We start from the raw sequence: 24,475 nt of genomic DNA on the forward strand, positions 1-24,475 counted from the left end.
GGGAAGCTTACAAAAGAAAAGAACCCTGAATGCTTTCAGTATTTATATCAACAGCTATTTACATATGCCAAATAAAAAGGGGAGGTGTTCATATTGACTCGCTAATACCACCAATTTAGTTTTATGCAATAATGATGAGATATCTGAACTCTTTGATTGGTGGCTTTGAGTGTGTATATAGTCAGTATGTCAGATATTAAGTTTACCAAACAGCAGCCAAGGACACCTAAACTCTGGAGGACGACTCCTCTCCCACTCTTTAGAAACTTTATGCATCTTTAACAAGCAGATGTTTAAATCTCTTCCAGTTTGCCACGGCTGTACCCACTCCAGTGTTGATGACTTAATTTAGACCAAACAATCTGGAGATGAAGGTTACTGTGGATGGACTGGCATTGTAGATTAGATGGGGATAAATAAATAATGGACTCAGGATGAGGCAACAATTTATGCTCCACCTCCCAATTCAAATCAATGGTGTCCAATCTATATCTGTGTCCTTGGGATGGTACGGTTTGAAGAGCTTGGGGGGCACAACACATTGCTGACTCTCTTGTGTGGTGTGCTGCTGGTCACTCCAGGGAGCTGGCAGCCTGCTTTAATAGGGTGGTCAAGGTCCAACACAGAAAGCCAATACAGGGACTCTGGGTACAAGGGTCAGGGGATTGTCGAGCATTATCCTTCACTTGCTAATGCACTCTCTCTCTCTCGCCATGTTAAATGCTCAAGAATGCAATCTTGCTATATCCATTAGTCACATTTTTTTCTCTCACTCATTTCCTTCCACCTTGTTCTTCTTCTGCTTACGTCTGACCATTATTGCGCCGGCTCCCTCGCCAGTGAAATAAGGGAGCCCCATTGGACGCTGGTATGCAGAGGTCGGCTCGGCCTCGCTTCTCATTCCACCTCTGGAGTGGATTACTAAATGGAAAGGACCGCAGGGTTCGCAGGTCCACCCCGATCAGCTCGTAGCTCCCTCCCTCTCTTTTCCTCCCTCTCTTTCTAAAAGGTGCTGAACCCTCACCAAGTCCCAGAGACCCTCACATGCAGTTGGGAGTCCACCAGCTGCGGTGGCATCAATGTTAGAATCACTCTCCTCCACTGCGGCGCACAATGTTCACAGTGGAGAGAAATCTTTTCTATGGACAGAGATTAAACCGTAAGATTTATTTTTCATCTATCAAAAGGTGTACTCCAGAGATTCATTCCTGGACACCCAAGTTGGGAAAAGAGATTTATTTTTAAATGGTCAAAAGCAATGCAGCAGAGGCCCAGATACTGTGGCTTTTCTTCACTATACTGACTGAAGCTTCAAAGACCACTGGATCCTACATTCCCCTTGAGGTACCCTGACAGTGTCTATCATTGGACAATCCTTGCTTATCGAACGAACGGATAAAACTCCAAGAAAACGGGTTATAACTCAGTCTTCAAGCCAAAGCCGGGATAACTCTGATGAGATTGCAAGCCGCATTTCCTTTGACTTTGGTTTGGTGTACCTTCAGAGCAGCGGTTTCCAGCAGCGAAAAAGCAAGCGAGCCAATCGGAGCCTTATAGACGGCAGGATGCTCGTTCAGTTCCTGTACCAAAGAAAAAAAAGTTAAAAAAGTTAAAAAAGTTGACTTCAAAGAAATTATCTGCCCGCAACTTTAAATGCTCGAATTAAAATTAGACTTTTTTTTTTTCTTAACTCTCCACCATGAGTCCGACAAACATTAAGTAGCTCCGGGTAACTTAAATAATTGAAGCTGTGCCTGCTGAGCAGTCATCATGCAAAACTATATGGGAATATACCTCAGTTACAGGACAGTGAGGTCACCACCCAAACAAATAGTGTTATCAATGAGGTGACCACCACCATGTGGCAACCTCCCTTCAATACCAATAATGGAAACATATGAAAATTATCTACAGCCTTATTCTTCCACAATGTTTAATAGTAATGTTTAACATTGCCTTCTTTATTAGCCCTGTGGTGACTTGCCCCCTCCCTCGACTGGGGGCGGGTTGGGTAGGTGGGGGACTGATCGAGGTTTTAAAGACTCAATCCCAGTTGAATTGCAATTGCAGAGGCTTTTAATTAGATAAAGCTTGGCTGGTTTGAACGTATACTTTATCGCCGTGTCAGACTAAAAGGGTCCATGTGTCGTAAATATCACCCGAGACATTAATAGAATCGAGATTAGAGGGCAGAATGTGTGGATCAGCGTAAAAAAAAAAAAAAAAAAAAGGCAGCCGGCAGTGGACCAACTTCATGCCGTGAGCTATTTATAGCTGCTAAAATGGACGGCTCCATTAATATAAGGCTTACCCTTTCTGGAAATGTAAATCACCAGAGCCATGGCTCAACGTGCAATGTTATACAGCTGCAATATGTCAGAGTTAACAGTACGGTCGCTCCGATTTACAACGGTCTGGAATATAGCGAAGAAGATGGCTTCATTCGTGTGGACTATCCTCTACGGACATCTGCTGGGTTTTAAATCAATGCGTTATCTTAGCAATTTCTTCTCTCTACCTCTGGAAATGACGAAGCGTGTGGCTGCACAGGATACATATTTTAATTGCAGGACTGCTTTTATGGAAAAGGCTGGCACGGGGGACGAGCTTCTCGGCAGCCCAGAATTTCGGATGTCTAAAATGGCGTGAGAGCCATGTTGAGAACCCGTCATTCATCCGCTCCCTTTTATTTCTGCCCTTGATGTTCATATTATTCAGAGGCGAAGCGAAGCTAACGCCAAAGACGCTGGGAGACAGGGCGGTAGATCCGATCGCGTTCTCAGTGGACACTGCCACGAGGCCGAAGGCTGATCTATAACCTCCACATTTCCAAACTGCATCAGATTAAGTCCAACATGCCTTGTTTTTGAAAAACCACGGGGCTGCGAGTTGAATTGAGAGGCATCTCACGTAGAATCAGAGGCCTCATGTCTGTTCTTTTGAAATAACTTGTCATTTTCTCTCTCTTTTCTCGAGCATATCAGCTGGCTCCCTTCCTCTCTAATCCCCCTTCTATTCTCTCTCTCGCCCGCTCTCGTCACTGTCCATGTGATCACTGTATTCAGCTCAGATGCTACTTTACACATCTGCATGTAGGACTTCAACTGGTGGGAGAAACCATGACAACATTTCCTTTCAGTGGGTTAAAGTAGCGGTGCCTACATATAACACTTTAAAAGTAACTTCACGTTATGCACACACTATCAATACAATGGATTTAAAGCACCATATCTGTATGTTTTCAAGTTTTAGCTCTCCAACTTCATAACCTGCGGTATTCGCTCATAATTACAGTGTCACTTCTTTATGATTTGCTGTGTATATTTCACAACCTACACATCAGTTGCACAAAGATGACGTACAATAACACATTTCATTGCAGCCGACTCAAACTACCTTCCCCCACCGCCACCGTATTGGTTAGTTAAATGATGACCGTGACCCCAGTGGCCACATTAAGTAGGTGCAACTGCACAACATCTACCACAAATGAATATCTATCAGGTAAAATGTACTGTAGGCTACTTCTTCAATAAGTAAAATGGACACTATTAAAAAAAAAACCACACAGTTCGAGCAGTATTGCCCAAGTCTCGTGCTCGGTACGTCCCAAAAAAAAAAACATGCATTTACGGCAAAATCTTAGCATTTAAAAATCACTTCCGCCACTACCGGAGAGTACCAGTGTGCTGGAGTAAGAAAATCAAAGCACCAATGAAAATAATCAGGTAATGTATCTAAAAAGTGTCCTTTTGTACAAATGCATTAAGTTATGAGAGATGTGGTCAATGCCGTTGCACGACTCTGCAGAGCTCTTCGCTGACCTCTCTTACACCATATGGCGACCTTCGTACAGATGGCAACAATGCCGGCTGCCACAGACTAAGGACAACTGAGATAAATGTACATACAGATGGCAGGAAAAATGCAGAGGACGTACAGAATGCACAGCGCCAGTACGACTGAATACAGGAGCCATGAACGGGGGAGGATTTTAAAGCGATTATTACCTTTAAGTGAGTCATAATGTAATTTATAATGTGATTTTTGAGGCACAAACATATTATCACACATCGGAACCAAGCAGTTATGTTGTACATTGTGTCTGCTGCCCGTGGAAGCACGGCTGCATGGGATGAAATTGATTCTCAAAAGGCCAATTAAGTAGGAACGTATTCATTTCCACTAGTGCAATGAACTTATAACTAATCTGGCTGAGGGAGGAAAACACACATTTGCACAGTGCAAACAAAGCCCTCATAAGAAACGCTCAGACCATGAATGCATAAATGTGGCAGCTCCATGATTAGAATATAAGGACATGAAACAAAGGACAAGCAGCTGGCGTATGAGGCATAATGAAAATAAAATGTTAATATGAATTTTTCATGGGGGGAACCTGTGTGACAATTGCCTACGTGTGCATTTTCCGGCAACTATACATTATTCAACAAAGGCGTGTGACTTCAAATGGTGAGTTTATTCTCACATTTCACTCGAGAAAATGCCGAATTTAATGAAATCTATGAATAAAATGCTGCCATAATTATATATAAATAAGTCAAAGATGGAAGATGGGTTTTATTCCTATTTAAATCCACAACGGGGCTTAAGATGCTCGACGTGCTTTCAGGAATCTGTCTCCTAAATCTTACAGACATGTTGATAGAACACAACTGAGTGCACAGAGAGAAATCTAACTGATGGACTATAAAATCCAGATACTTGGCAGATTTACCCGGTAAAAAAATGTCCAAATGACTATACAAACCTCAGAGAGCAGATGCAATATTAAAATAGAAATAAAAACACAGAAAAAAGAGCTCTCTGCAAGTGAACTGAGAACAAAATCCAATCATGATGTATAATAAACTTGAAAGCAATGACGGTAATTATCATTTAACACTGATGCTTTCATTCTCATATTATCTTGATAGCTTTCCTTCATGCGGTATTGTATTTGTACCAAACTGTAATTATCTGATGGATCTGAGTGTATTTGTAGTTTCATTGCTGTGCAAAAGCACAACATGGGCAATTTCTCTAAAAACTAATTTAGTGTGTGTATCCTTCTGATACACAAACGCACACCTTCTCCATTTCCATTGTTCCCACCATCTGCATTTCTGTGGGAACACAAGAAACATTATATTCAGCCAGAGCTTATGGCAATGAACAAATGGAATAAAGAAATACTGAGCACAGTATTTCGCCTCAATTTATCAACATGAGTGAGAGTCAATAATAAATACAGAGTATAAAAGCAACTATTAACAGAAACCATCAAAGGGGAAATTCCAATATTTTAACTTTACACCTGGACTGAACAGAAATGCTAAACTCCTGTTCAGGTTCATTTATCTCTCAAGGCCTTTTATTTGACAATATTACACAACTTGACGGTGTTATTATTTGTGGATGTTCAATGGTGTTCCTGCGGAGAGGAGTCTTAAATTGAGTGTTTCATCAGTTAAACAAGTGGGCAGGAAGAGTGGATCATTCTTTATCAACGGGGTCGTTGGTTCGATCCCCAGCTCCTACCGTCTGCATGTTGAAGTGTCCTTGGGCGACACACTGAACCCTGAGGTGCTCCAAACGCAGAGGTGAAAGTTCATGTATGCAGCTGTATTCATATGACAATTTTACTAAAGTTAATTTTGGTTAACCAACTAACTTGTTATGGGCGCAAAACTTTTTTAATGTGGATTTCATAGGTCATTTTAATGTGCAAAATTATTTTTTTACAATAAACATGCAAGAACAAGCCAACGCTGAGGGATGTTAGCAAAATGTGTCAAAATGTGTCTAACGTTCATTATTTTGTTATTGTACAAAAACACTGAACATTAAGGTGAAACATGCACTAAAAGTAAAGTAAGTTTATTACGAGCCTATATTTATATACTGTGCATTAAAATAACATTTGGTGGCGGCCGGTGCACAGTTTAAATTGGTGCTTAAAAACACAGGGAGCAATACAACTAATGGTTACAGAGGGGAAAGAACTGTTAAAAAAAACAAAAAAAAATATAATTACAAATAAATAATACTTACTAACATACAACTAATATTGCATACCATGCCTATTAGCCACCAATAATGGCTAAATGTCCCTAATTCTAAATGGCCCTAATTCTTTTTATCATAGTATTGTAATGTGGTAATGGACGACCCCATCACTTTTAATTCTGAACATAGGGAATGCTATTCGTAGCTCCTGTAGCAAAAGTGCTTGTAAAAAATAGTTTACATAAAGATATACTCCACAGTAGAAAAATTCACATAAACAAAATGTTCCAGATGTAGTCAAAACATCATTTTCAAAGTAACTGCAGACGTAAATGCATGACGCAAACACTTTGGAGCATTTCTGGAAAGGGTTTGACCGCCGACCGTACTTTGGTAGCATTCTACGGGTTTGAGAAGAGCGGCATGTAAATCACGCTTTGCAGTGTCCAGCTGATGTCTTCTGCACCTGTTCTCCACATCCCCTTGTGCATCGGCATCCCTTACATCCAAATTCAGAAGCAGTCTTCAGGCTATGCAACGCCCCTTATGAATGCTACATACCTCTTTCTCCTGACTTCCTGTCAATCGTTGATCTTGGCGCTGCGACTAGTCTTGCTCAGCACCGAGTTAAGTTCACTCAGCAGATTAGGAGGCAGCATGCCCTCCACACCCGGAACAGGCTTCCTGCCGAGGGTCTTGGAGTCACTCTGAGGGGGGAGGGGCAGAGGCATGGGCTGGGAGTGTCTGGATGGGGACCGGGACGGTGGCCGTCCAGGCTGGCCAACATCCGCAGAGGTTCTCCTGTGTTGGACTTCTGGGGCCTTGAGAAAGTATTTCTGATTGGCGCAGTTGGCTGTGGTGGGTGCCTTGTGGGGGAGGGTGGTGTCCTGGGTGAACCTCGGGTGGACGTCGACAAGAGAAATCCTCTTGTCTGTCAGCTGTGGGCAAACGTGACAGATAAAGATGAACGGCAATGGATTGAAAGTCCACCGCAGTACAGGAGCCGCCTTTCAAAGTCATGAAAGTGAAATTGTTTGAACATATAACAACTTTTAACACAATCTTTGAGCTGAAGCCTGAAAAAAAAAAAACATGTCACTCGGCTTCTCCCAATGCAACATGAATGCAGAAGAAAACAAAAAAAACAGGAAGCAATTAAATGGGAGATGCGTTTCCAAATTGAACAGACTGCGTCGTCTAATCCAGCTACTGAGCGTCAAGATTGTAACCTTCATAATATATAAACAGCGTGTCCTCGTCCATCCCGTCGTAGATTTCTCACCTGCTTGCTGGCGTTGCGGTGGTGTGTGATCTTCTGGCCTTCGGTCACAGCTCCCCCTTTGAAGGATGTGAGATATGCAGCCTCTTTTGAGTTACCCGCCTTTGAACAGAAGTCAGAACCGTACTGGAGACACACAGCCAAAAGCAGATATTACAAGTAAAAAATATATTTTCTTGCTGGGCTTCTCCAGATGCAAAAGGGTAACCCAAAGTACTACACTTCTATCGACAGTTCCTTCACCGTGACAAGAAAATGACTGAAGAAATGGTAGAGTTGGCATCAGTGCACATGATGTAAAGGTGTAAATTGGTTGTTTTTGACTGGACTCACTAAAGCATCTTTAGAAAAGAGGCAGGCGAGCCTTTGTGCCATCGCAGCGGGCCAACTGTGTTTTGATCTCTGGCTAAACTTCTTCTCTTTAACAACTTCTCTCTTTATATCACCGCGACCCCCAGACCTATAGAATTGTGTCTGTTTAAAAAAAAAAAAAAAATCAGTATTTCATCACTGCTAGGTGCTGTCCTTGGACCTTTACACCCTCACCAGCACCACAAGCCATTCCACCTTGCTTCGAAACGAGGTCCTTCATCGGCAGTTGCTATGGAAACTGTCTGGAGCACAATGTTCGCTAACAGGTAAGAGAAAGGAAATCAAGAATGCTGAAGTGCTCTCTGTCTACTTTCTCATCTAGACTCTCTCGCTCTCTCTCTCTCTCTCTGCCCTTCCCACAAGTCGTGTGTCCTTCCCACAAGCCCCTGTGATGGGAGCTGACAATCCTGATATTTAGCGGATTTGGGAGGAGAATCCTAATATTTTTAGCCGGCTCCCGTCTGCTATAGATTTAGTCGTTGTAAAGCTAAGAGCTTTTGCAAAGAGCACAGAAAAGTCACTGAGCCCACTGAAATAAACACCTTGAAACACTTAGAAACAACAGACAAAAATTGGCTTCCCCTTTAGATCAATCTTCCCCTGACAACGTTGCCCTTTTTACTTGCCAACCCAAACTAAGGCACTAAAAGGCTTCTTTTTTTTTTTTTACTGTAAAGCACCCGTGATAAACAACACCGTGCTGCAGACAGGTTCCCATAAAGGAAGCCGAGTGGAAGGCTAATACCGGCTGAATGTGCCGAGTATACAATACGGAGCGGATGGATCTTTCAGTTTAGGATGAGTGTGATGTTCAAGTTATAGTCGTTTGCTTGGGAACGATTGGAACAGACACATTTAGTCTAATGGGGAAACTAGACGGGTATTTCACTGGGTAGTTGGGGAGGCATATGAGGGGGAAAAATAGAAAGACATGACACATTCGTGGCTGCTCCCCCCCCCCCCCCCCCCCCCCGTGTTTGCGTTGCCTTGCATTATTTATGTCATATGTGCTGTGTCAGCGACTGACAGCGACAACACTTAGCTGTATCTGGGGGCTAAGTACCACGATGTGATTGTTACAGTCGCCTTGACCTTATTCTCACAGCTTTTCTACATAAAATGATTTATGTCAGTGCCGAGTGACCTCGAAAACTTTACTGTTCTCTCCCTGTTTATGTATCTCATCTGACTAACAGCACAATGGACATGTGATGATTGGGGGGCAAAGTATGATTTATCACATCTCCTTCGTTCGCAAATATGGATTGTAAAAGATGATTTATTCCTGGTCGTAATCGAGTGTATTTTTTTTTCTTTTTGTACCCAAATGCGGGGGGAAAGGAGGACGTCTCCGCAATGTGCATGTCACATTCACTGATATTTTTTGGGTTTGAAGGAACAAAAAAAACCAAACAGATAAAACATGACTCTGCCGCTTCATTAAGCGTTTGCATTCTTCAATATTATGGCAACATCCTACATGCCGTCTTACCGTCATCCCGACGATGTCGGTCACCCAGCTGACCTGCGCCTCCCTCGTCTCGCAGCAGAAATGCCTGCGGAGGAAAAGCTCAGTCACTCATTTCCGCCTCGCTATTTTCACACTTATTTGAACCAGGTGACTGGATTTGGTGACTCACGGCACAGTTTGTGTGCACGCTTGCAAGGCTCTGAATGGATATTGGTGATTAGTGCTGCGAGTAACAATCAAGGAGGATGGTTTAAATGAGAAGTGTCACCTATTCAGGCCTGGAAAGTATTGTGTTTTGGTTTTGAGCTGGTTCTGTTGTCTGCAAATGTGGTCACTAGATGTCTGCTATTATTAAAGGCCTAAATGTCTAAATTGTGTTTTTTTTTCTGTTTGGTACACCCATTTTTGTTATTTCCTTCTCTGCTTTTCTTTTAAATCTAAATTAAAAACAAGTTAAAAAAAAAAAAAAAAAAAAAACAGCCTTAAAGATGCCGGTGTCACATGGTTAACAATAAAATAAAATAAAATAATAAAATAGGTGGCAAAAACTGCATTCAAGCTCCAAAGACAGGCGGTAGAACATCCTAACATGTGGATGCTATAAATAACTTTACTACCTTAATTTGCTGTTAAATGCCGACATTTGGTAAAAAAAACACTTCAGATATCTCAATCCGGACTTTTTAACTTAAAATTATTTTCAGTTGCTTTGTTCCCGTCACAAGTTTGTCAGAAATATCCCCACCCAAGGTTCAGTTAAAAAACATCAGAGATGTTATGATAATAGATAGCATGTGTAATTGTCAATTTGAATGGCACTAAATTTACTAAGTTTACAAGTAGAGAATCTTTTAATTTTTAAAGAGAGAAACAACCATTGTATATTATTTCACTTCCTATGAGTGGACCAGGCAGCAACATCTCACCATGTGATCATCATATATATATATATATATATGATGGTCACACCACTAATCCATTTGGAAGTTCAGTGCTTTAAATTCCACTTCCTAACTCTCTGCCACTTGACTCTGTTTGAGAGATATTTTAAGTGGATAGGGTAAAAGTCAAACTCATCAATTATTGAATGGCACTCACCATTGTTGTTTATCAGTGTAGACTGTGAAGCCCCAGCTGTTAAACGAAAAAGGACACGGGTCAGACTCTGCGTCTGCAAACTGAATCTCGCCCTGTTGCAAAGCTTCGCATCAACACAGAGGTTAAAAGCATGTTTTTGTGAAAGGAATGTGCAATTCCAAAGTAGTCAACACCAGAAAAGAATAACAAAAAAGTTATTGAGAAAGTGTTTGTTAAAATCGCAGCAGAACAAAACCTTTTAATTAAAATGCAAAGAGTTCACTTCAAAAGCAGGATGCTACACAATGGAATGAATTAAAACAGTCAGAGGAGCTCTAGCCCACAGATGCAAATTGTGCTGCTCACTATTTTCCTTAAACTACAAATTATATATTATACGATAAAACACACACACACACACACACACACACACACACACACACACACACACACACACACACGTATGTGTGTTTCAGTGGGAATTAACCTGCACAGGGGTTAGCGTGCGGTCAAAAGATCACCTTCCTGGAGAATACACCTTCCCTGAAACCCTTCACAGCTGTGGCTGAACCGGAGCAGGGAAGTGGAGGAAGAACAAAGCGAAAACGAGGGGGCAGAGCGAGAGCGCCCTGCAGCCTGGAGCACCGCTCCTGTGAGTCGAGGCAGACCGACCCCGCCTCGCAGTCGGCCGCTCACAGACAGACCTCTGCCTAATGAGGTACTGGAGCGCCCGCCTCTCCGAACCCTCTCACCACGTCTCTCCGCATTCTCCTCTGCACTCTGTCTTTATTTCTTTATTCGCCGTAACACTTCTCCCAAAGCCCACTCAACACTATATCTATGATACCACGCTGTATCAACCCCCCCCCCCCCCCCCCCCTCACCCCCCCCTCACCCTATCCCCCCCACCCTCTCTTCATCTCCCACTCTTGCTCTCTTATCCACTTCCCTTACCCTGAAGGACGGCGTAATGCAGACAATCGCTTGCCGGACTCATTTTTTCACGCTTTCCCCAGACTCCAAATTCCGACATGGGGGGAAAATTATGAGGAATTAGAATTGGGTAATGTGAAATATAAGGGGTTCGGCTTCTCAAAACTTTCCCTCCGTGTTTGACTGCAACGAGAGTTGCCGAGGTTTTCTTTTGCCGTGTGTCGTAAATTACAGTAATAGAAGATCATTAAAATAAAACCTCGGCAGCGATGTTTTGCTGTGCGCGGAGTGATTTGTGTTGGTTAAAATGCAATTACATTTAATCAATTTCATTGCAGTGAAAAATAGGATGGGGTCAGGAGTGGCTTGGGCATCTCGTGGTGACGCTAACCTTTGAGGGAAGAGTAAGGGGCAATACATCTACAGGGAGAAATAGATTTCCACACAGTAACAGTGCTAGATAATCACTAGTTCATCTTAATAACATGAGGGGAGATGCGTAGCAGTTATTTTGGCTCTAATGAGTCACGTTCGACCACAATCATTATGCAGCCACGCCAAGTTTCTGCACCGGAACGATGACAGAAAATGGTTGAATTCAATATTTACTGCACCAAGGAAAGAAAAGAAAAGATATGCAAGGAAGGAGTGGAAATGTAGACAGATGACCATTAAAACGGGCTCATAATTGTCGATTAAGTGGGTTCGTGATTTATCGTCTGGGTGGAGCAGGTGTAAAATGTGTGGCCGTTGTTGTTTTATTAGCTGCTCGCAGAAGGGAGAGAGACTAGCCGTCGTTCCGCGACATCCATAAGACGATGAAAACAATTTCACTGAGGTAATCAATTAAATTGAAGCAAATTAATAAATGCTCATAAACTGCCCTTTAAAAAAGGAGCTCAAAAAGAAAGCTCTGAGACTGTATTTATATTTTTCCAGGTATTATACTCGAGGTGATCCTCTGACTGTCTGAAGCTGCAAATCAACACGTTTCAGATCGATAATTAATTTGTTTACAGGAGGAATCTTACAAACAAGCATGTATTTTAATTTGACAACTCCTTCGCACAATATGACGATAATGCATTTGAACCTTGGATACAGAAACTTGATATATATATATATATATATATATATATATATATATATAAATATATCTTTAAATAGCTTTCAGCCCCATATCATGGTCTTCCTCAGTGGAAGGAGTAGCATGACAAAACAAGCTAATCGGACCTAAAGTTGCTTCTGTGGATATACTCCTTCCATGTGCATGTTGCATATGTTTTTGTTATCATTTAAGGAGACTGTTCAAGGGCATTCATCTTTTTATTGTTTATAGCCTTCCTTTGTTCTAAAAAGAGAGCATGTTTGAAGTTTCCGAAAACATTATTATGTTTACCGGTGTCTGCATTTTAAAAACAAACCAGCATCAGGTCTTAATAGTCAACACTGTATTCCAATTAGACTCAGAAAGTACGCGGCATGGCAAGAAACAGGACTAAAATGGTCATTTCTGTCGCCTTAGTAAAGTCTACCAGAGATTTCCATCCCTCTCTCATTCCTATGCTGTTCTTTCTGGTCACGGGGAGGTTTAGGACCAGACACCGGAGATGTATTATGCATGCGAGGGCGCAGTTTACCTGGATGGAGGCTTCAGCTTTTTCTTCAGGCCGAGGTAACATTTCACAGAAGTAAGTTGGATTACTTTCTCTGCTTTAGTAGCCTGCGAAAAAAAGAAACACAATTGAAAATTTGTTGGAAAAAAACTAAAAGAATGGAGGTGGGAAAAAAAAGAAATATAAAAGATACCCCACGTCCAGCAATGCTTCTCACCTGTTGTCAGCTGGTGCGGGGCAAACCACAGTAAACAAAAACAAATCAGATGAACACAGTGCTCCGACACAAGACTTTTGGTCATGTGGCTTCGTGTTCACATGTCAAACTGAGTGTCATCCTGAATCAACAATAGCTGAACACAAAAACACTTCTCGGAAATAAAAACACAGTTCATTCTACGAGTTTGGCGTTTTTATTTTCATCCCTTGATTCATATTAATTGTCGACTATTTTCCTAGTTTTTTTTTTGGTACCGCATCATGAATTCATGAGATTTGTTGTGCCTTCTGGAAAGATCTACTCGTGACTAATGGAAAATGTACTCATCTATATTCATAGCCAGTTGCTACTACCTTTTATTATTGTTTACTTGTGTAGTGGTTGGGAGTGATTCTTTGCTAATCAGCACCCCATGATTAAAGTCACACCTGATGGCAATCAAGCCCAGACCGAACCTGATGAGACGACGTGCTTAAAAAGAGTATTTTGCTCTTGTAAAAAAGTAAAAACAACAAAAAACTAAATGTAATGTGTCAATAAAACGGTGTCTAAATCAGTATCCCGGTGTGCGCCGGCATCTTAATTCCTTTTGGTTTACTGCAATAAACCAAAGTGAAATAAGATGCCTACAAACTATCCGCGCGGCATCAAAACACGACAATCAATTAGAATCATTACCGGCGTGCCTCTTCTTCCAAGCAACAAAGAACAAAGTGGATGAGAACAAAGCCAAAAACCGAATCAAAGTTTGCCTTTGACACCGACACATCACAAGCCGCCACCCGTTCCCCGTTCCCTCCAACATAATGTGTGCTAAATACAGACCTGGCAATAATTGTAGAGGCCAAAGAATATCAATTCATTTTCAGAAACGCCTCTAATATCCTTAGCATTTATGTGGTAATTAGCCACATGCTTGTGCAACTTGATATTTAGAGACGCTTTCAGGGACGGCACCCACCCACCCACCCACACACACACACACACACACACACACACACACACAACATCGCCCCTCGCCATTTTCCCTCCGCCATTCTGCCAGAATTACAGCACCTCCATCAATTATTTACACTTCTTCACACTCCTTTACGAATCCCATGTTTCAACTGCAGAAATGTGCTGAGAAAGAAAAAAAAGAAAAGAAAAGAAAAAGGCCTCCGGGGAACTGGGGGGCCTGCTGGTCCTCTCTGAAGCTCACGCGCTCGTATTCTCCCTCTCTTCCAAGATAGAGAAGGACGTCGTCCGCTGCCATCAGCTCGTTTCATTTTCCTACTCCATTCAAAGACGTGGAAACCCTGAGACGGACGTGTTGCCAGGGAGATGAAGCAGAGGCGGTTCGGGTGGAGCTCGGTCCATTCGGTTGCAGTTATGGAGGCGTCTCGCCATTCTAACATATTTTAGTTTTCTAAAGCTGTTTGATAACCTTTTCTTTACCCCTGTGAAAGCATGCACAGACACCCCGTGGTGGTTACAGTTGATGTGGCAGTAGATGAAGCTGAACAATAAAAGTCTTCTTACTTTGATATCTCTGTAGAGCAGCAGCTTGCCGGCACGCAGTACAACATATTTATCCTGGAATTTGTGCCGTTTGGACGATCCGTCGCTGAACTTCAGATGGTCTCCTTTTACCAGCTGTCTTTGGTCTGATATAAAACACAATTAAAGTTGATTAAGGTTACTTGACGACGTACACGTTAGTTGAGGATATTCTAGTATAGAGTGAGCTTATTAAAAAACGTGTCGGATATATTTTTTCAATGAAAAGAATAAGGGGAAAAACAATAGTTGCAGTCCGACAATGAAAAATGACCAGTTCACAGGCAGAAGAAAGAAAATACACGCCGTATGAAAATGTGCATTAATAAGCGACACCGTAATGGTTTTGTACCATCAATAGCATACTGCACCTTTCTCAACGGACACTGTTTTGGCCCACGTGAACTTCTTTATGATGAGAAAAGCAGATCTCGGGCAGTCCAGAGCGCTCCACTCCAGCACCTGCTCCAGAACCTTCTCGTTGTGGTGCAACGGCCGCTCTGTTGGAAAATAAAAGTAACGGTCAAAAAGGAAATCGGTCTTCTCATGAATCATAAACGCATAAAACGAAACCCCAGCCTCGTATCATTTAAGCCACGACAATTTCTAGTGAAGTAAATAACTGAATTATGTTGTTGTTCTCCCCATTTTCACCACAGAGCAGTTTAAATTATCTCCAGCACATCAGGACCTGATTATAAAAAACACACTCATGTGCAAAATAGACCCATTATCTCTTCCTAATTGGTGAACAGGGTACATGCTATCAGCCCGAAAAAGAAACGGTAGATAATGTGTGTACCACCACCCCCCTGCTCTGATGCCTCCATCTCCACACACACATTTTTCATAACCGAAGGAGGTAGGAAAAAATAAAAAATAAAAGAGCCACAAAGGCATAACTTATTCATAATGGTGGGCTTATCTGGAATCTCTGCAGACCCAGGCCATGGAATTAGTTCCTCATTTCCCAACAAATATTAGCTCCCCTTTTATCCGCCTATTGTCTTCGATAACACTGTTTACCTGTAGCCATCCTCCAAAATGGCTAATTAACCAACTTTCCCTCCCTTCTTTATGGTTTTAGGAGCAAAACCTGTCACGCTAACGCCTTCAAAATGACTGTTTACTCTCCCACAGTCACATTGTCTCGGCGTGGAAAATATGCTGAACCGTCAGCAAATATATATTGAGCATTCAACACGCCTTCGCTTTCAGAAGAGGACGGCGCGTCCTCTGCAACTTTGCGAGGAGGAAAACAAACATAAACTCTCATTGAACTGATGAAAAAGTGCACGGGGACCGCCAGCTAAGCATCGTCACGACAAAGCTCGACTTTGACTTCCTGGCTCGCTGCTTCCCCGCGCGCTGTGATCAAAATGCGGGTGTGCGAGGCGCCGACGGTGCATATTAATGCGAGATGAGGCGGGTCAGCTCCGGGGTTAAATCATGCAAGAAAGATGAAGGTAATTCACGACATACGACGGTAAAGATGATTAATTAATGTGCATATCATCAAAATTTCTCACCGCGCTTCCGCGTTCGCAGACACTTGTTCATTAGAGAGATAACATCGCCGCTCTAATCGCCAGGTCCTCGCACCAGAGTGATCTTTGCGTGTGTGCACGTGATCAAAGTGGCCATTTAAATGGCGGTGCGACACATCAATCACCAAATGGCAGAGGCGGGTCGAGTAGCCCAAAACTGTACTCGAGTAAGGGAAGTTAAATTGAATAAATGCGAGGTGACTCGATACTATATCGTGACTTGCATGTGCAATCAGAGACTGTGTCCGTTATTTCAAAAAGTAAATAAAAAACAACGTCAACATGTCACAGTGATGTCACGAGATAAGTGGACCTATCAGTCTCTTATCTTTCTGAAAATGTCTCAGATCAGACTCACTCAGGCTTATTGGAATGATCATTATTAAATATGTGTGTTCACTTCGTCGCTGTGACCTCGGCGTAATCTCCGGGTTTGAAACATTATAACATTATGTCCACGTGCAATGAAAAGCACTCTCTCTACTTTTCCGTCTCTCTTCATCGGGCGATAAAAGCACGACTCGCCATTTTGAATATTTACTTTTGCAGGAGTTGAGAAAACAGTGGAGGAAAAAAGAAAACGCTGTTCTAATTTGTTCCAATGGATTTTCGTAAGTGGTAAATAGTGAAGCGTGATCATAAAGAAACACGTGTCGCCTTTGAAAATTAATTAAAATGTCAGTGTTGATAAAACTGCATCGCAGTTTAAAAAGGCACCTGTGCAATGTCTAAGGCTTCAGCATGACTAATGCTCTATTAAAGCAAGAAAGACTTAACCGTAATATAATTATGTTTGAGCTGAAATCTAATGAAATTGTACTTCTAATTAAGAAATGTATTAGAAAAGAACAAAAACAACGACATTTTGTTTAATTGCATGCGTCTGAAATGCTCTTTGGTCATTTATGCCTTCATTGGTTAGCACCAGTTGAGAGACGACAGGAATCATTTCTATAATCTTTACCAGCACTATGAATGTTGGAGATAATCTCACACCATTGACTGGGTGCTTTGTGATTTAAATAAAGTATCCGAGGGCATTCAACAGGGACATCCTGCGTACCCAACTCTCCGTTCTCAATGACTTCAAACGTGGTCCAGAAGTCGTCGGCGCGGAAGGCGACGTTCCTCATTCTCAGCGCCGTTTCCGCGAGCTCCGTGGATCGCATGCTCGGAGAGACCTACGGCAAACACAACAAGCGGGTAAACAATGCAACAAAGTAAACACCTCCTGCATAGAAAAAAGCTCCCCGGATCGATATTGTTGCCTTCAACCGCCTCTCAATATTTAACACGTAACGCTCACTGCACAGATTCCTGACTCGCGGCCGCGTACGCGGTGGAGCGCTGATTAAATACCTCTTTGTGGAGTTATCAGGCGTACCTGAACAGGAGTGAACAGAGCAAATGTGCTACTTAACTCCACGGAGAGAAAGTGGAGTATTCGAGTCAAACTGTGCTGCCGAGCGCTCCTCTTTAACCCCATCCCTATTCTGCCTGCTGCTGCCGCCGACCTGAGAAAGGAGTCCGAAACCTACAGCGGCCTGCGTGCAATTACTCACACAATTAAATCAGACGTTTCTTTGATTAGCTTGCTTTTGATTTATTTCTGGGGCGGTAATCCCATCAGGTTAAACCACGAATGTCTCAGCCCTATTCCATCAACCTCTCCACCTCTCAGGCTACCCCACCTTCACTCACAGGCCTCCATCACACACTCCATCTCCCTCCTTCTTATTTCACATCACCACCAAAAGGACCTGTGGGAGCAGCAGGCACACACACACACACACACACACACACACCTTGATTAAACAGCAGTTCTCTGGCTCTTTCTTTTCCAGATACACCTCGAAGATCAGGTCCCCGGCTGGAGAGAACTGTGGAGGGAGAGAGAGAGAAGGAAAAACTGAGTGAGACGGAGAGATCAGGCGAATTACTAAAAACAATGCGGCGGGATTAATTGGCTTTTCTTCTAAATTCGCAGTCCGGTGTGGCATGAATCTAAAAGGAAGGGGAAAAAAAAAAAGTGAAAAAGTTTTTTTCTGCACTGGAGGCAAAACTAGATCCCAGAAGCTTTAATGGGATGCAAAAAAAACAAAGAGAACATGTGTGAGAGAAACTTGTAAAAAAGGTGGAAGCGTAGGGTGCATGTTTCCCCTACACGAAAAAAACGAAACGATCTCCCCAGGTGTTAACTTTAAGTGAGCTGTGCATTTTTAAACATGTTTTGAAGTGCTCCGAGAAATGTTCAGGGACTATAATGGGAGCAGAGATTCCAAGAGGGAGATCCGAGTTCACCGTTACAGCCCGATCTCTATCGCGTACGAGGCGCGGAAGCTTCTTTCTCCAACGTTAGCTTCACCATGCCTACACATTAAACTGTAGGACAAAGGACTTTGTTTCTGAAGGTAACACAGATTATCAATGTATACCAAACACAATGTTTTTTATACGTGTTTCTAAGTCCTTGTGGCAGTCAAATATTACAGTTTAAACCATCAATAAACTAATTTGCTTTGTTTTGCAGAGAATTTGAAATAATAAAATAAACAAATGTGTATCACTCTCAGTGTAAAGCTAGAGCCTGGAGGCGACTAGCTTAACCTAAGCATGAAGAATGTAAGAAAGAAGTCTCACTAATCAACAGGCTGGATCTGGTTTTTTCTTCTTCTGTGACCACCGAATAGGTGTGTATTAAAATTGTGTTTGCTTGTATTAAACAAGATTCGACATGTTAATCCGCTGGGTTCACGCGTTCTGTGTGAAAGGCCCCGTTAGAGGGTACAAGGGGAACTTCAGAGAAAGCACATTGTTGAACTTTTCCTGCCGTTTGCCCAGCGAACACACATCCTTGCAGCAGCTCAAGAGTGGCATTGATCCTCCCGTCTCACTCTTTGGAAGTGAATACGCTGGATAAAGCTAAATATACAGTGTATACATACATATGTATAGATCCTCCTGTGAAATTCCCCCGCAGCTCAATAGACAGAAGAGGAACAATAATATATATTTCTTTAAGTAAATGTAAGGTCAAATCTCCAGTAACATTGCCTAGTCAGTACAAATTATGGCACCTTTCACGATGTGTATTCGAAACAGACTTTTTGGGTGTGTATAAGCAGAGTGGTAATCCATCTGTACTATGTGAGCACCAAAAGGTGTCTTTTCCTTTAGCCATCTGGAAATGACAGTTACTTTTCCTTTGTCATTGTAATGTGCAGGTGAACCGGGGTTCATTACTGGCTTGAGAACGTTCACATGATAAGAGGGAGGAAACCATTTTATGATTTCTGTGGCGCAAGAAAAAAAACGACACGGGAATTACAGTCATTCAAAAACCCAATTCTGTCATCGGGAAAATGTCTCGCACATGGTACACGGCCAAGTACACGGAGAAAAGACCATGGAACAGCATTTGTGGAGTGAAAAAATACAGCAAGAAAAATGAATTGCTAAATGGTTTTACAGCTGATGGGGAGATTTTATTTGCAATGTTCTATTAGAAATAAAAGCTATTTCTAAGTCATACTATCTCTGCACTCGCCCTGGCTGTAAATGCAAATATTGATTTTAAAGTGCCACTTCCAACTTAAAAAAGGCGTAACATTGCCTTGCACCTCGTTATACCGCAGATGTACTTACTCCTTCAGTCAAGCCATACTCTCCACTAGCCTCATGTCATTCTCTGCCTTTAGAAGGAAACGGCTGAGGTCAGAACCGTCACCTCGGGACCAGGCTCTCCGAGACGAGTTCAACGCGAGTACTGCGAGTGTGTTTCGCCACATTGCCGGCCTATAGGGAGTCAGGCCTCCCTACAGGCAGCTAGAATAGACGTCTACTTATTGCCTTGTTATCAAATCTCAGAACCAAACGCCAGATGCCTCATTTTGTGAGGAAAGTGGCTCGATTTGCAGAAGAAACTGCTCCGATTTCCTGATTTTGTCAAAAAATTAAATTGTCCAACACACTCTACAGGGTGAACGTTGATTGGCTGTTAATGACAATATGATGAATGTTGAAAAGAAAATGTATACTTACTCTATTTCTAACAACACCAGGCCTTAAAAGCTACACTCTTTTTTCTTTTCTTTGTTTACAGATAGCTTACATAAACCTGAGTCACATACCACTATCAATAAACTGCATGCATACATAACCACCGTAAGTGTGTATCGTTAAAATAAGCTTGTCAGTTATCTCAACGGAGACATTTTCTCCATGCCGACTAAATGATTGTTTTTAACCATAAAACTAGCAACTTTTTTCTATGTTTGCTGCCATAGTTGTCTTAGGTCAAACCTCTAGTCCTCAAATCCGTGTCAATGACTAAAATATCCCAATTTTTACCTCCGACAGCTTTGTAATAGCACAGGCTTTCCACTGAGTAACCCTCCTGACCCACAGCAGCGGGCGAGGTGGAGAGAAGTGGGGGTGGGTGGAGCGCAGAAAGGAGCCGGCATAAACAACAAAACTCAGATTTTCAACAACGGCAGCGGCGTGTGATTAATTCTTTCCCCCCAGTTACCTGAAACAAATGTTTTTCTCGGCTGACGCATCCAGGCAGAAAGTACCTGCTGTAAAAGGTTAACAGGAACAAAGCCCTTTTTTTTCCCTTCACCCCAGCCTGCTCCTGCCTCCTCCGCCTTCTCCTCACACCTCCTTCCCTTCATTCTTTTGCCAGAGAAACATGAAACTTGTTCAAATGAATCCCTTATTTGAGAGACCCTGAAGCATGCAGGCAAATCAATACACACATACACACAAACAAACAGAGCACCCATTGGTGATATCCATTTGGGTTCTGTGGCTCGACCTACCGTGGTGTCCTTCTTTTCGTTCCAGCGGGTGATGAAGCTGTTCTCTCTCTCCATCTGTTGCACGCGGCTCTCATTGACCTGTTGGACACACGCAAACGCATCAATTCAAACGCACTGAAGAGAAACATCAAATTGCTCGATGGAGCATTAATTCGAGCCCTCAAATACACGATACGTGGAAGCCGAGATTAAACCAGTATTAAAAAAAAGAAGGAAAAAAAGGCATCACACGCAAACTGCAGAAATGGCAGAAATGGCACAGCAAACACTTCTAAAACTAATTTAAAAAAGGAAGTTAGCTGGGAGTTTTTTTTTTTTTTTTTGACACACCGAGAGACTACTCTTTTCTTTCTTTCACAAAGCTCTGTGTGGGAAATTATATTTTTTATTCCGACTCCTTTCTTCGTTTTTCTTCTTAAACACCATCATGATTTTCAGAGAACAATTTGCTTTGTTGGAGTTCTGCGAATGGTAGACGAGATTTGGGGGGAGGGGGGGGATGAGAAATAATAATAAAAAGGACTCGCAAACTCATCGTGTGTGTTTAAGCCTGATAATGTGCCATCGACGACATCCAGCACGGAACTGGCGCTTTAATTAGCAAGATGTCTCACTCATTTTATGTCACGCCGCGTGTATTCACTGCTATTGGGCTCGTGATTGGTCGAGCTTAATGGCTATTTGTCATGCGAACGATGGCGGACCCGAACCGATTTGGAGTGAATGCTCCTCCTTTAACGTCAGAACAAGAGGGATCCGGGCGTTCTGTTGGGAATTAGCAGTCGCTCTGTGCTGCGTATCCCTTAAGCCAAGGCAGCTCTCCAAGGGTAACATTGATCCCCCCCCCACACACACACCCCAACCCCCGCCCATCCAAACATCGGCAAAGTCAACCCAGTTGTGGAGATTTGGCAACAACAGTTCTGTTGCCAGATGGTTGAAGTGAGAGAGTGCAAATAAAGTCATTTGTTCAGATATGCAATACGGTAATGCATGAACGGCTTATAGAGAATTCACTCCGAATAAATCTATTGGCGTGACCACATTATACTGCGTGTGCCGCACCTACAGTACTTATGCATGTGCAGTTGTTAGAAGAAGACGTGTCTTTTTTTATTTTCTTCCATAATGTCGATACAGATTATATAGAAAGAACCAGAAATCCTGCTCACCGTTTTTTTACTTTATCCAGTAATTATGTTTCCGTCAGTCTAATAGAAACTATCGAGTTGCATAAAGGGAATTAACCCTTTGTGTCTTTTGTTTTTGCACCTTTAAACAGAGCTTTTGGTCTTACTTTGTTGAAATATAACTTTTGAGTTCATTTGAATACATTCAATTTGAATATATACGAGGACACATTTGTCCAATTTAGTAGAACATTTTAAAATCTCATACCCCTGGCCTTAGTCTCCAGATCATTGGCATATAAGTTCTTTGAATCTGTTTTTAAGGATGGCAATTGAGTCTCAATATAATTATAATTTTAACAAGAAGAGCAGAACGATCATCACGTGAAGAATGTACACTTAAGTAACAGAGAACATTATTTTAACACTACATCAAAACAGTCAGACTTCTCAATCAAAGGGATATCAGACGTTTCTGTCTCTGCCTTCCCCCCCCCATCCCATCATCATATTATATATTTCTCTGCAATCAAAACTCCTCACATAGATCAATCTCACACTGGCCTCATTTCTCCATGTACAAGATGGTATTTCTGTTCTAGGTGACCTGTTTTTTCAATATAATATCTGTGTTTTCTGGAGACGTGTGCCGTCATCGTGTGTGTGAGCCCAGTCGGCAAAGACATTGCTATCTAAGTTTGACTGTTGACCGTAACAGCTGAGCAGAGTAACATCGAATTAACGCACTAGTTTGCCATGAGCTTTTAAAATCTATCATAATAGATTTACTTATTATGTTCTGAGTGTTAATGCAATAAAAATCAGGTGTCATCTAACCTAGAGGTGGAAGACCCACATCGTGTGCCCATGCTCAGCTCAGCCCTTTCTCGCCCTCCCCATTGTCTCCCAATCAGTTCCTCGCCAGCATCAACACTATCAAACGGCAATAAATAACTCACACTGAAGAGTGTAATGTAGTTGCTGATGAGGTCATGGACGACTCTGATTTCCTGTGGGGTTTGTCCCCGAGTCTGGAACAAGCAGGAGGAGAAGACGGAGGCCAGTTTTACGCTGGGCATGTGATTGAGGTTGGAACACTGCTGAATCCTGAATTACAGAAAGAAACATGCTTAGAGGAACCCAAAGGAAGCTGCGCACACACACACACACACATATATATATTAATATATATACATATACATATATACATAGATGCACTGAGATCAACGCAAATAACTCTCTCAATCTCTCCTGCCCACACTCTGAGAGACACACACACACATACACACACACACACAGAGTTTCGTGAAAATGTTAGGCCTCAGTCCAAATTCAGGAAAAAGGCCAATTAAGTCTTCTCCAAACAATCCACATCATTAACATAATGCAGCTAAATCTTGATTACCCACTGCAGGTTTCTGAGGGAGCAATGTGTGCATTAGTGAATGAGACATCAAGACGGCAGTGTGTGTGTGTGTGTGTGTGTGTGTGTGTGTGTGTGTAACAGCAAAAAAAATGGAAAAGATTGAAAATTCGTAAAAATTGTAAGCGAACGACCTTCTGAACATAAACTCTAATGATTTTCCAAAGAAAAGAAAAAAAGCCTCCTATTGCAAACAAAGAATAGCACTACTGCCAAATACTATACAAAAAATGGGACGAACAATCTTTGGACTGATTCATCAGTTTTAGTCGCTTTAGTGAAGAAAAAAAAAAACATTATTTTCCTTTTCAGCTTGTAATTTGAAGGACACGCCAAACACGTTCGCTCCACATGCAGTACAGTATCTGACCAGAATGTAGCCCACATGATCGGTCAGAAGACAAACACACAACAGAGGGTGAAGCGGGTCATTAACAGCAACCCTTGGGTGACTGAGTCTCCACACTTGTGATGCAGGAGGGCATCTGCAGAACGACGCCTGTTCTACCAGCCAAGGGTACAATTAAAAACATGATATAAACAAGAGCAATTTAACAATTTGGTACTAATCTAATGAGTTACAAAGCATAAACTAGTTTCCTCTTCTTAAAAAAGTTGCTACTGCCGTATCACATTCATCCAGCAAGCAAACAAAGACAATATGAGTCGTGGGACCCTGTTCACGTCACATTATGAGACCTGGACTTAAAACAATGCTTGTGGCTGATATCTGTTTACAGTAGCCAATAGTGCTTAATGTGTGTTATCTTACATCAATAGTGTTTGGTTGTTTTATACATAATGGTAAACATTGTTTTACAATTATGAATAGCTAGTAAACAACTTTCATGTTATTGTTTGGCCAGATACTGGCGCATCGCTGATGTCCATCGATGTGTAAAAAAAAAACAAAAAAAACAAACACTAAAAATACATAAACTTCTATTTTTATTTCTGAAAAGGTGACCAGTACATATAGCCTTTAGATACATGTGGTGCAGTAAAAGCAACAATATATAACTCTAAACTACATTGTTAA

The 24,475-nt window shown here is 42.0% G+C and overlaps 1 protein-coding gene across 1 annotated transcript in view; it reads right to left on the bottom strand.

Annotated features, from left to right (window-relative positions):
* Positions 1–5,360: 5,360 nt before the first annotated feature.
* Positions 5,361–24,475, bottom strand: part of zmp:0000000660 (arf-GAP with Rho-GAP domain, ANK repeat and PH domain-containing protein 2) — a 95,764-nt gene continuing 76,649 nt past the window's right edge. The window contains 11 exon segments of the mRNA XM_034556626.1: positions 5,361–6,947; positions 7,292–7,414; positions 9,153–9,216; positions 10,230–10,265; positions 12,782–12,864; positions 14,499–14,623; positions 14,888–15,016; positions 17,127–17,244; positions 17,869–17,943; positions 20,884–20,961; positions 22,973–23,120. Coding sequence (XP_034412517.1) covers positions 6,591–6,947; positions 7,292–7,414; positions 9,153–9,216; positions 10,230–10,265; positions 12,782–12,864; positions 14,499–14,623; positions 14,888–15,016; positions 17,127–17,244; positions 17,869–17,943; positions 20,884–20,961; positions 22,973–23,120 — 1,336 coding nt within the window. The 3' untranslated portion in view covers positions 5,361–6,590.

Source organism: Cyclopterus lumpus, chromosome 18 (genome assembly GCF_009769545.1).
Source record: "Cyclopterus lumpus isolate fCycLum1 chromosome 18, fCycLum1.pri, whole genome shotgun sequence".
NCBI lineage: Eukaryota > Metazoa > Chordata > Actinopteri > Perciformes > Cyclopteridae > Cyclopterus > Cyclopterus lumpus.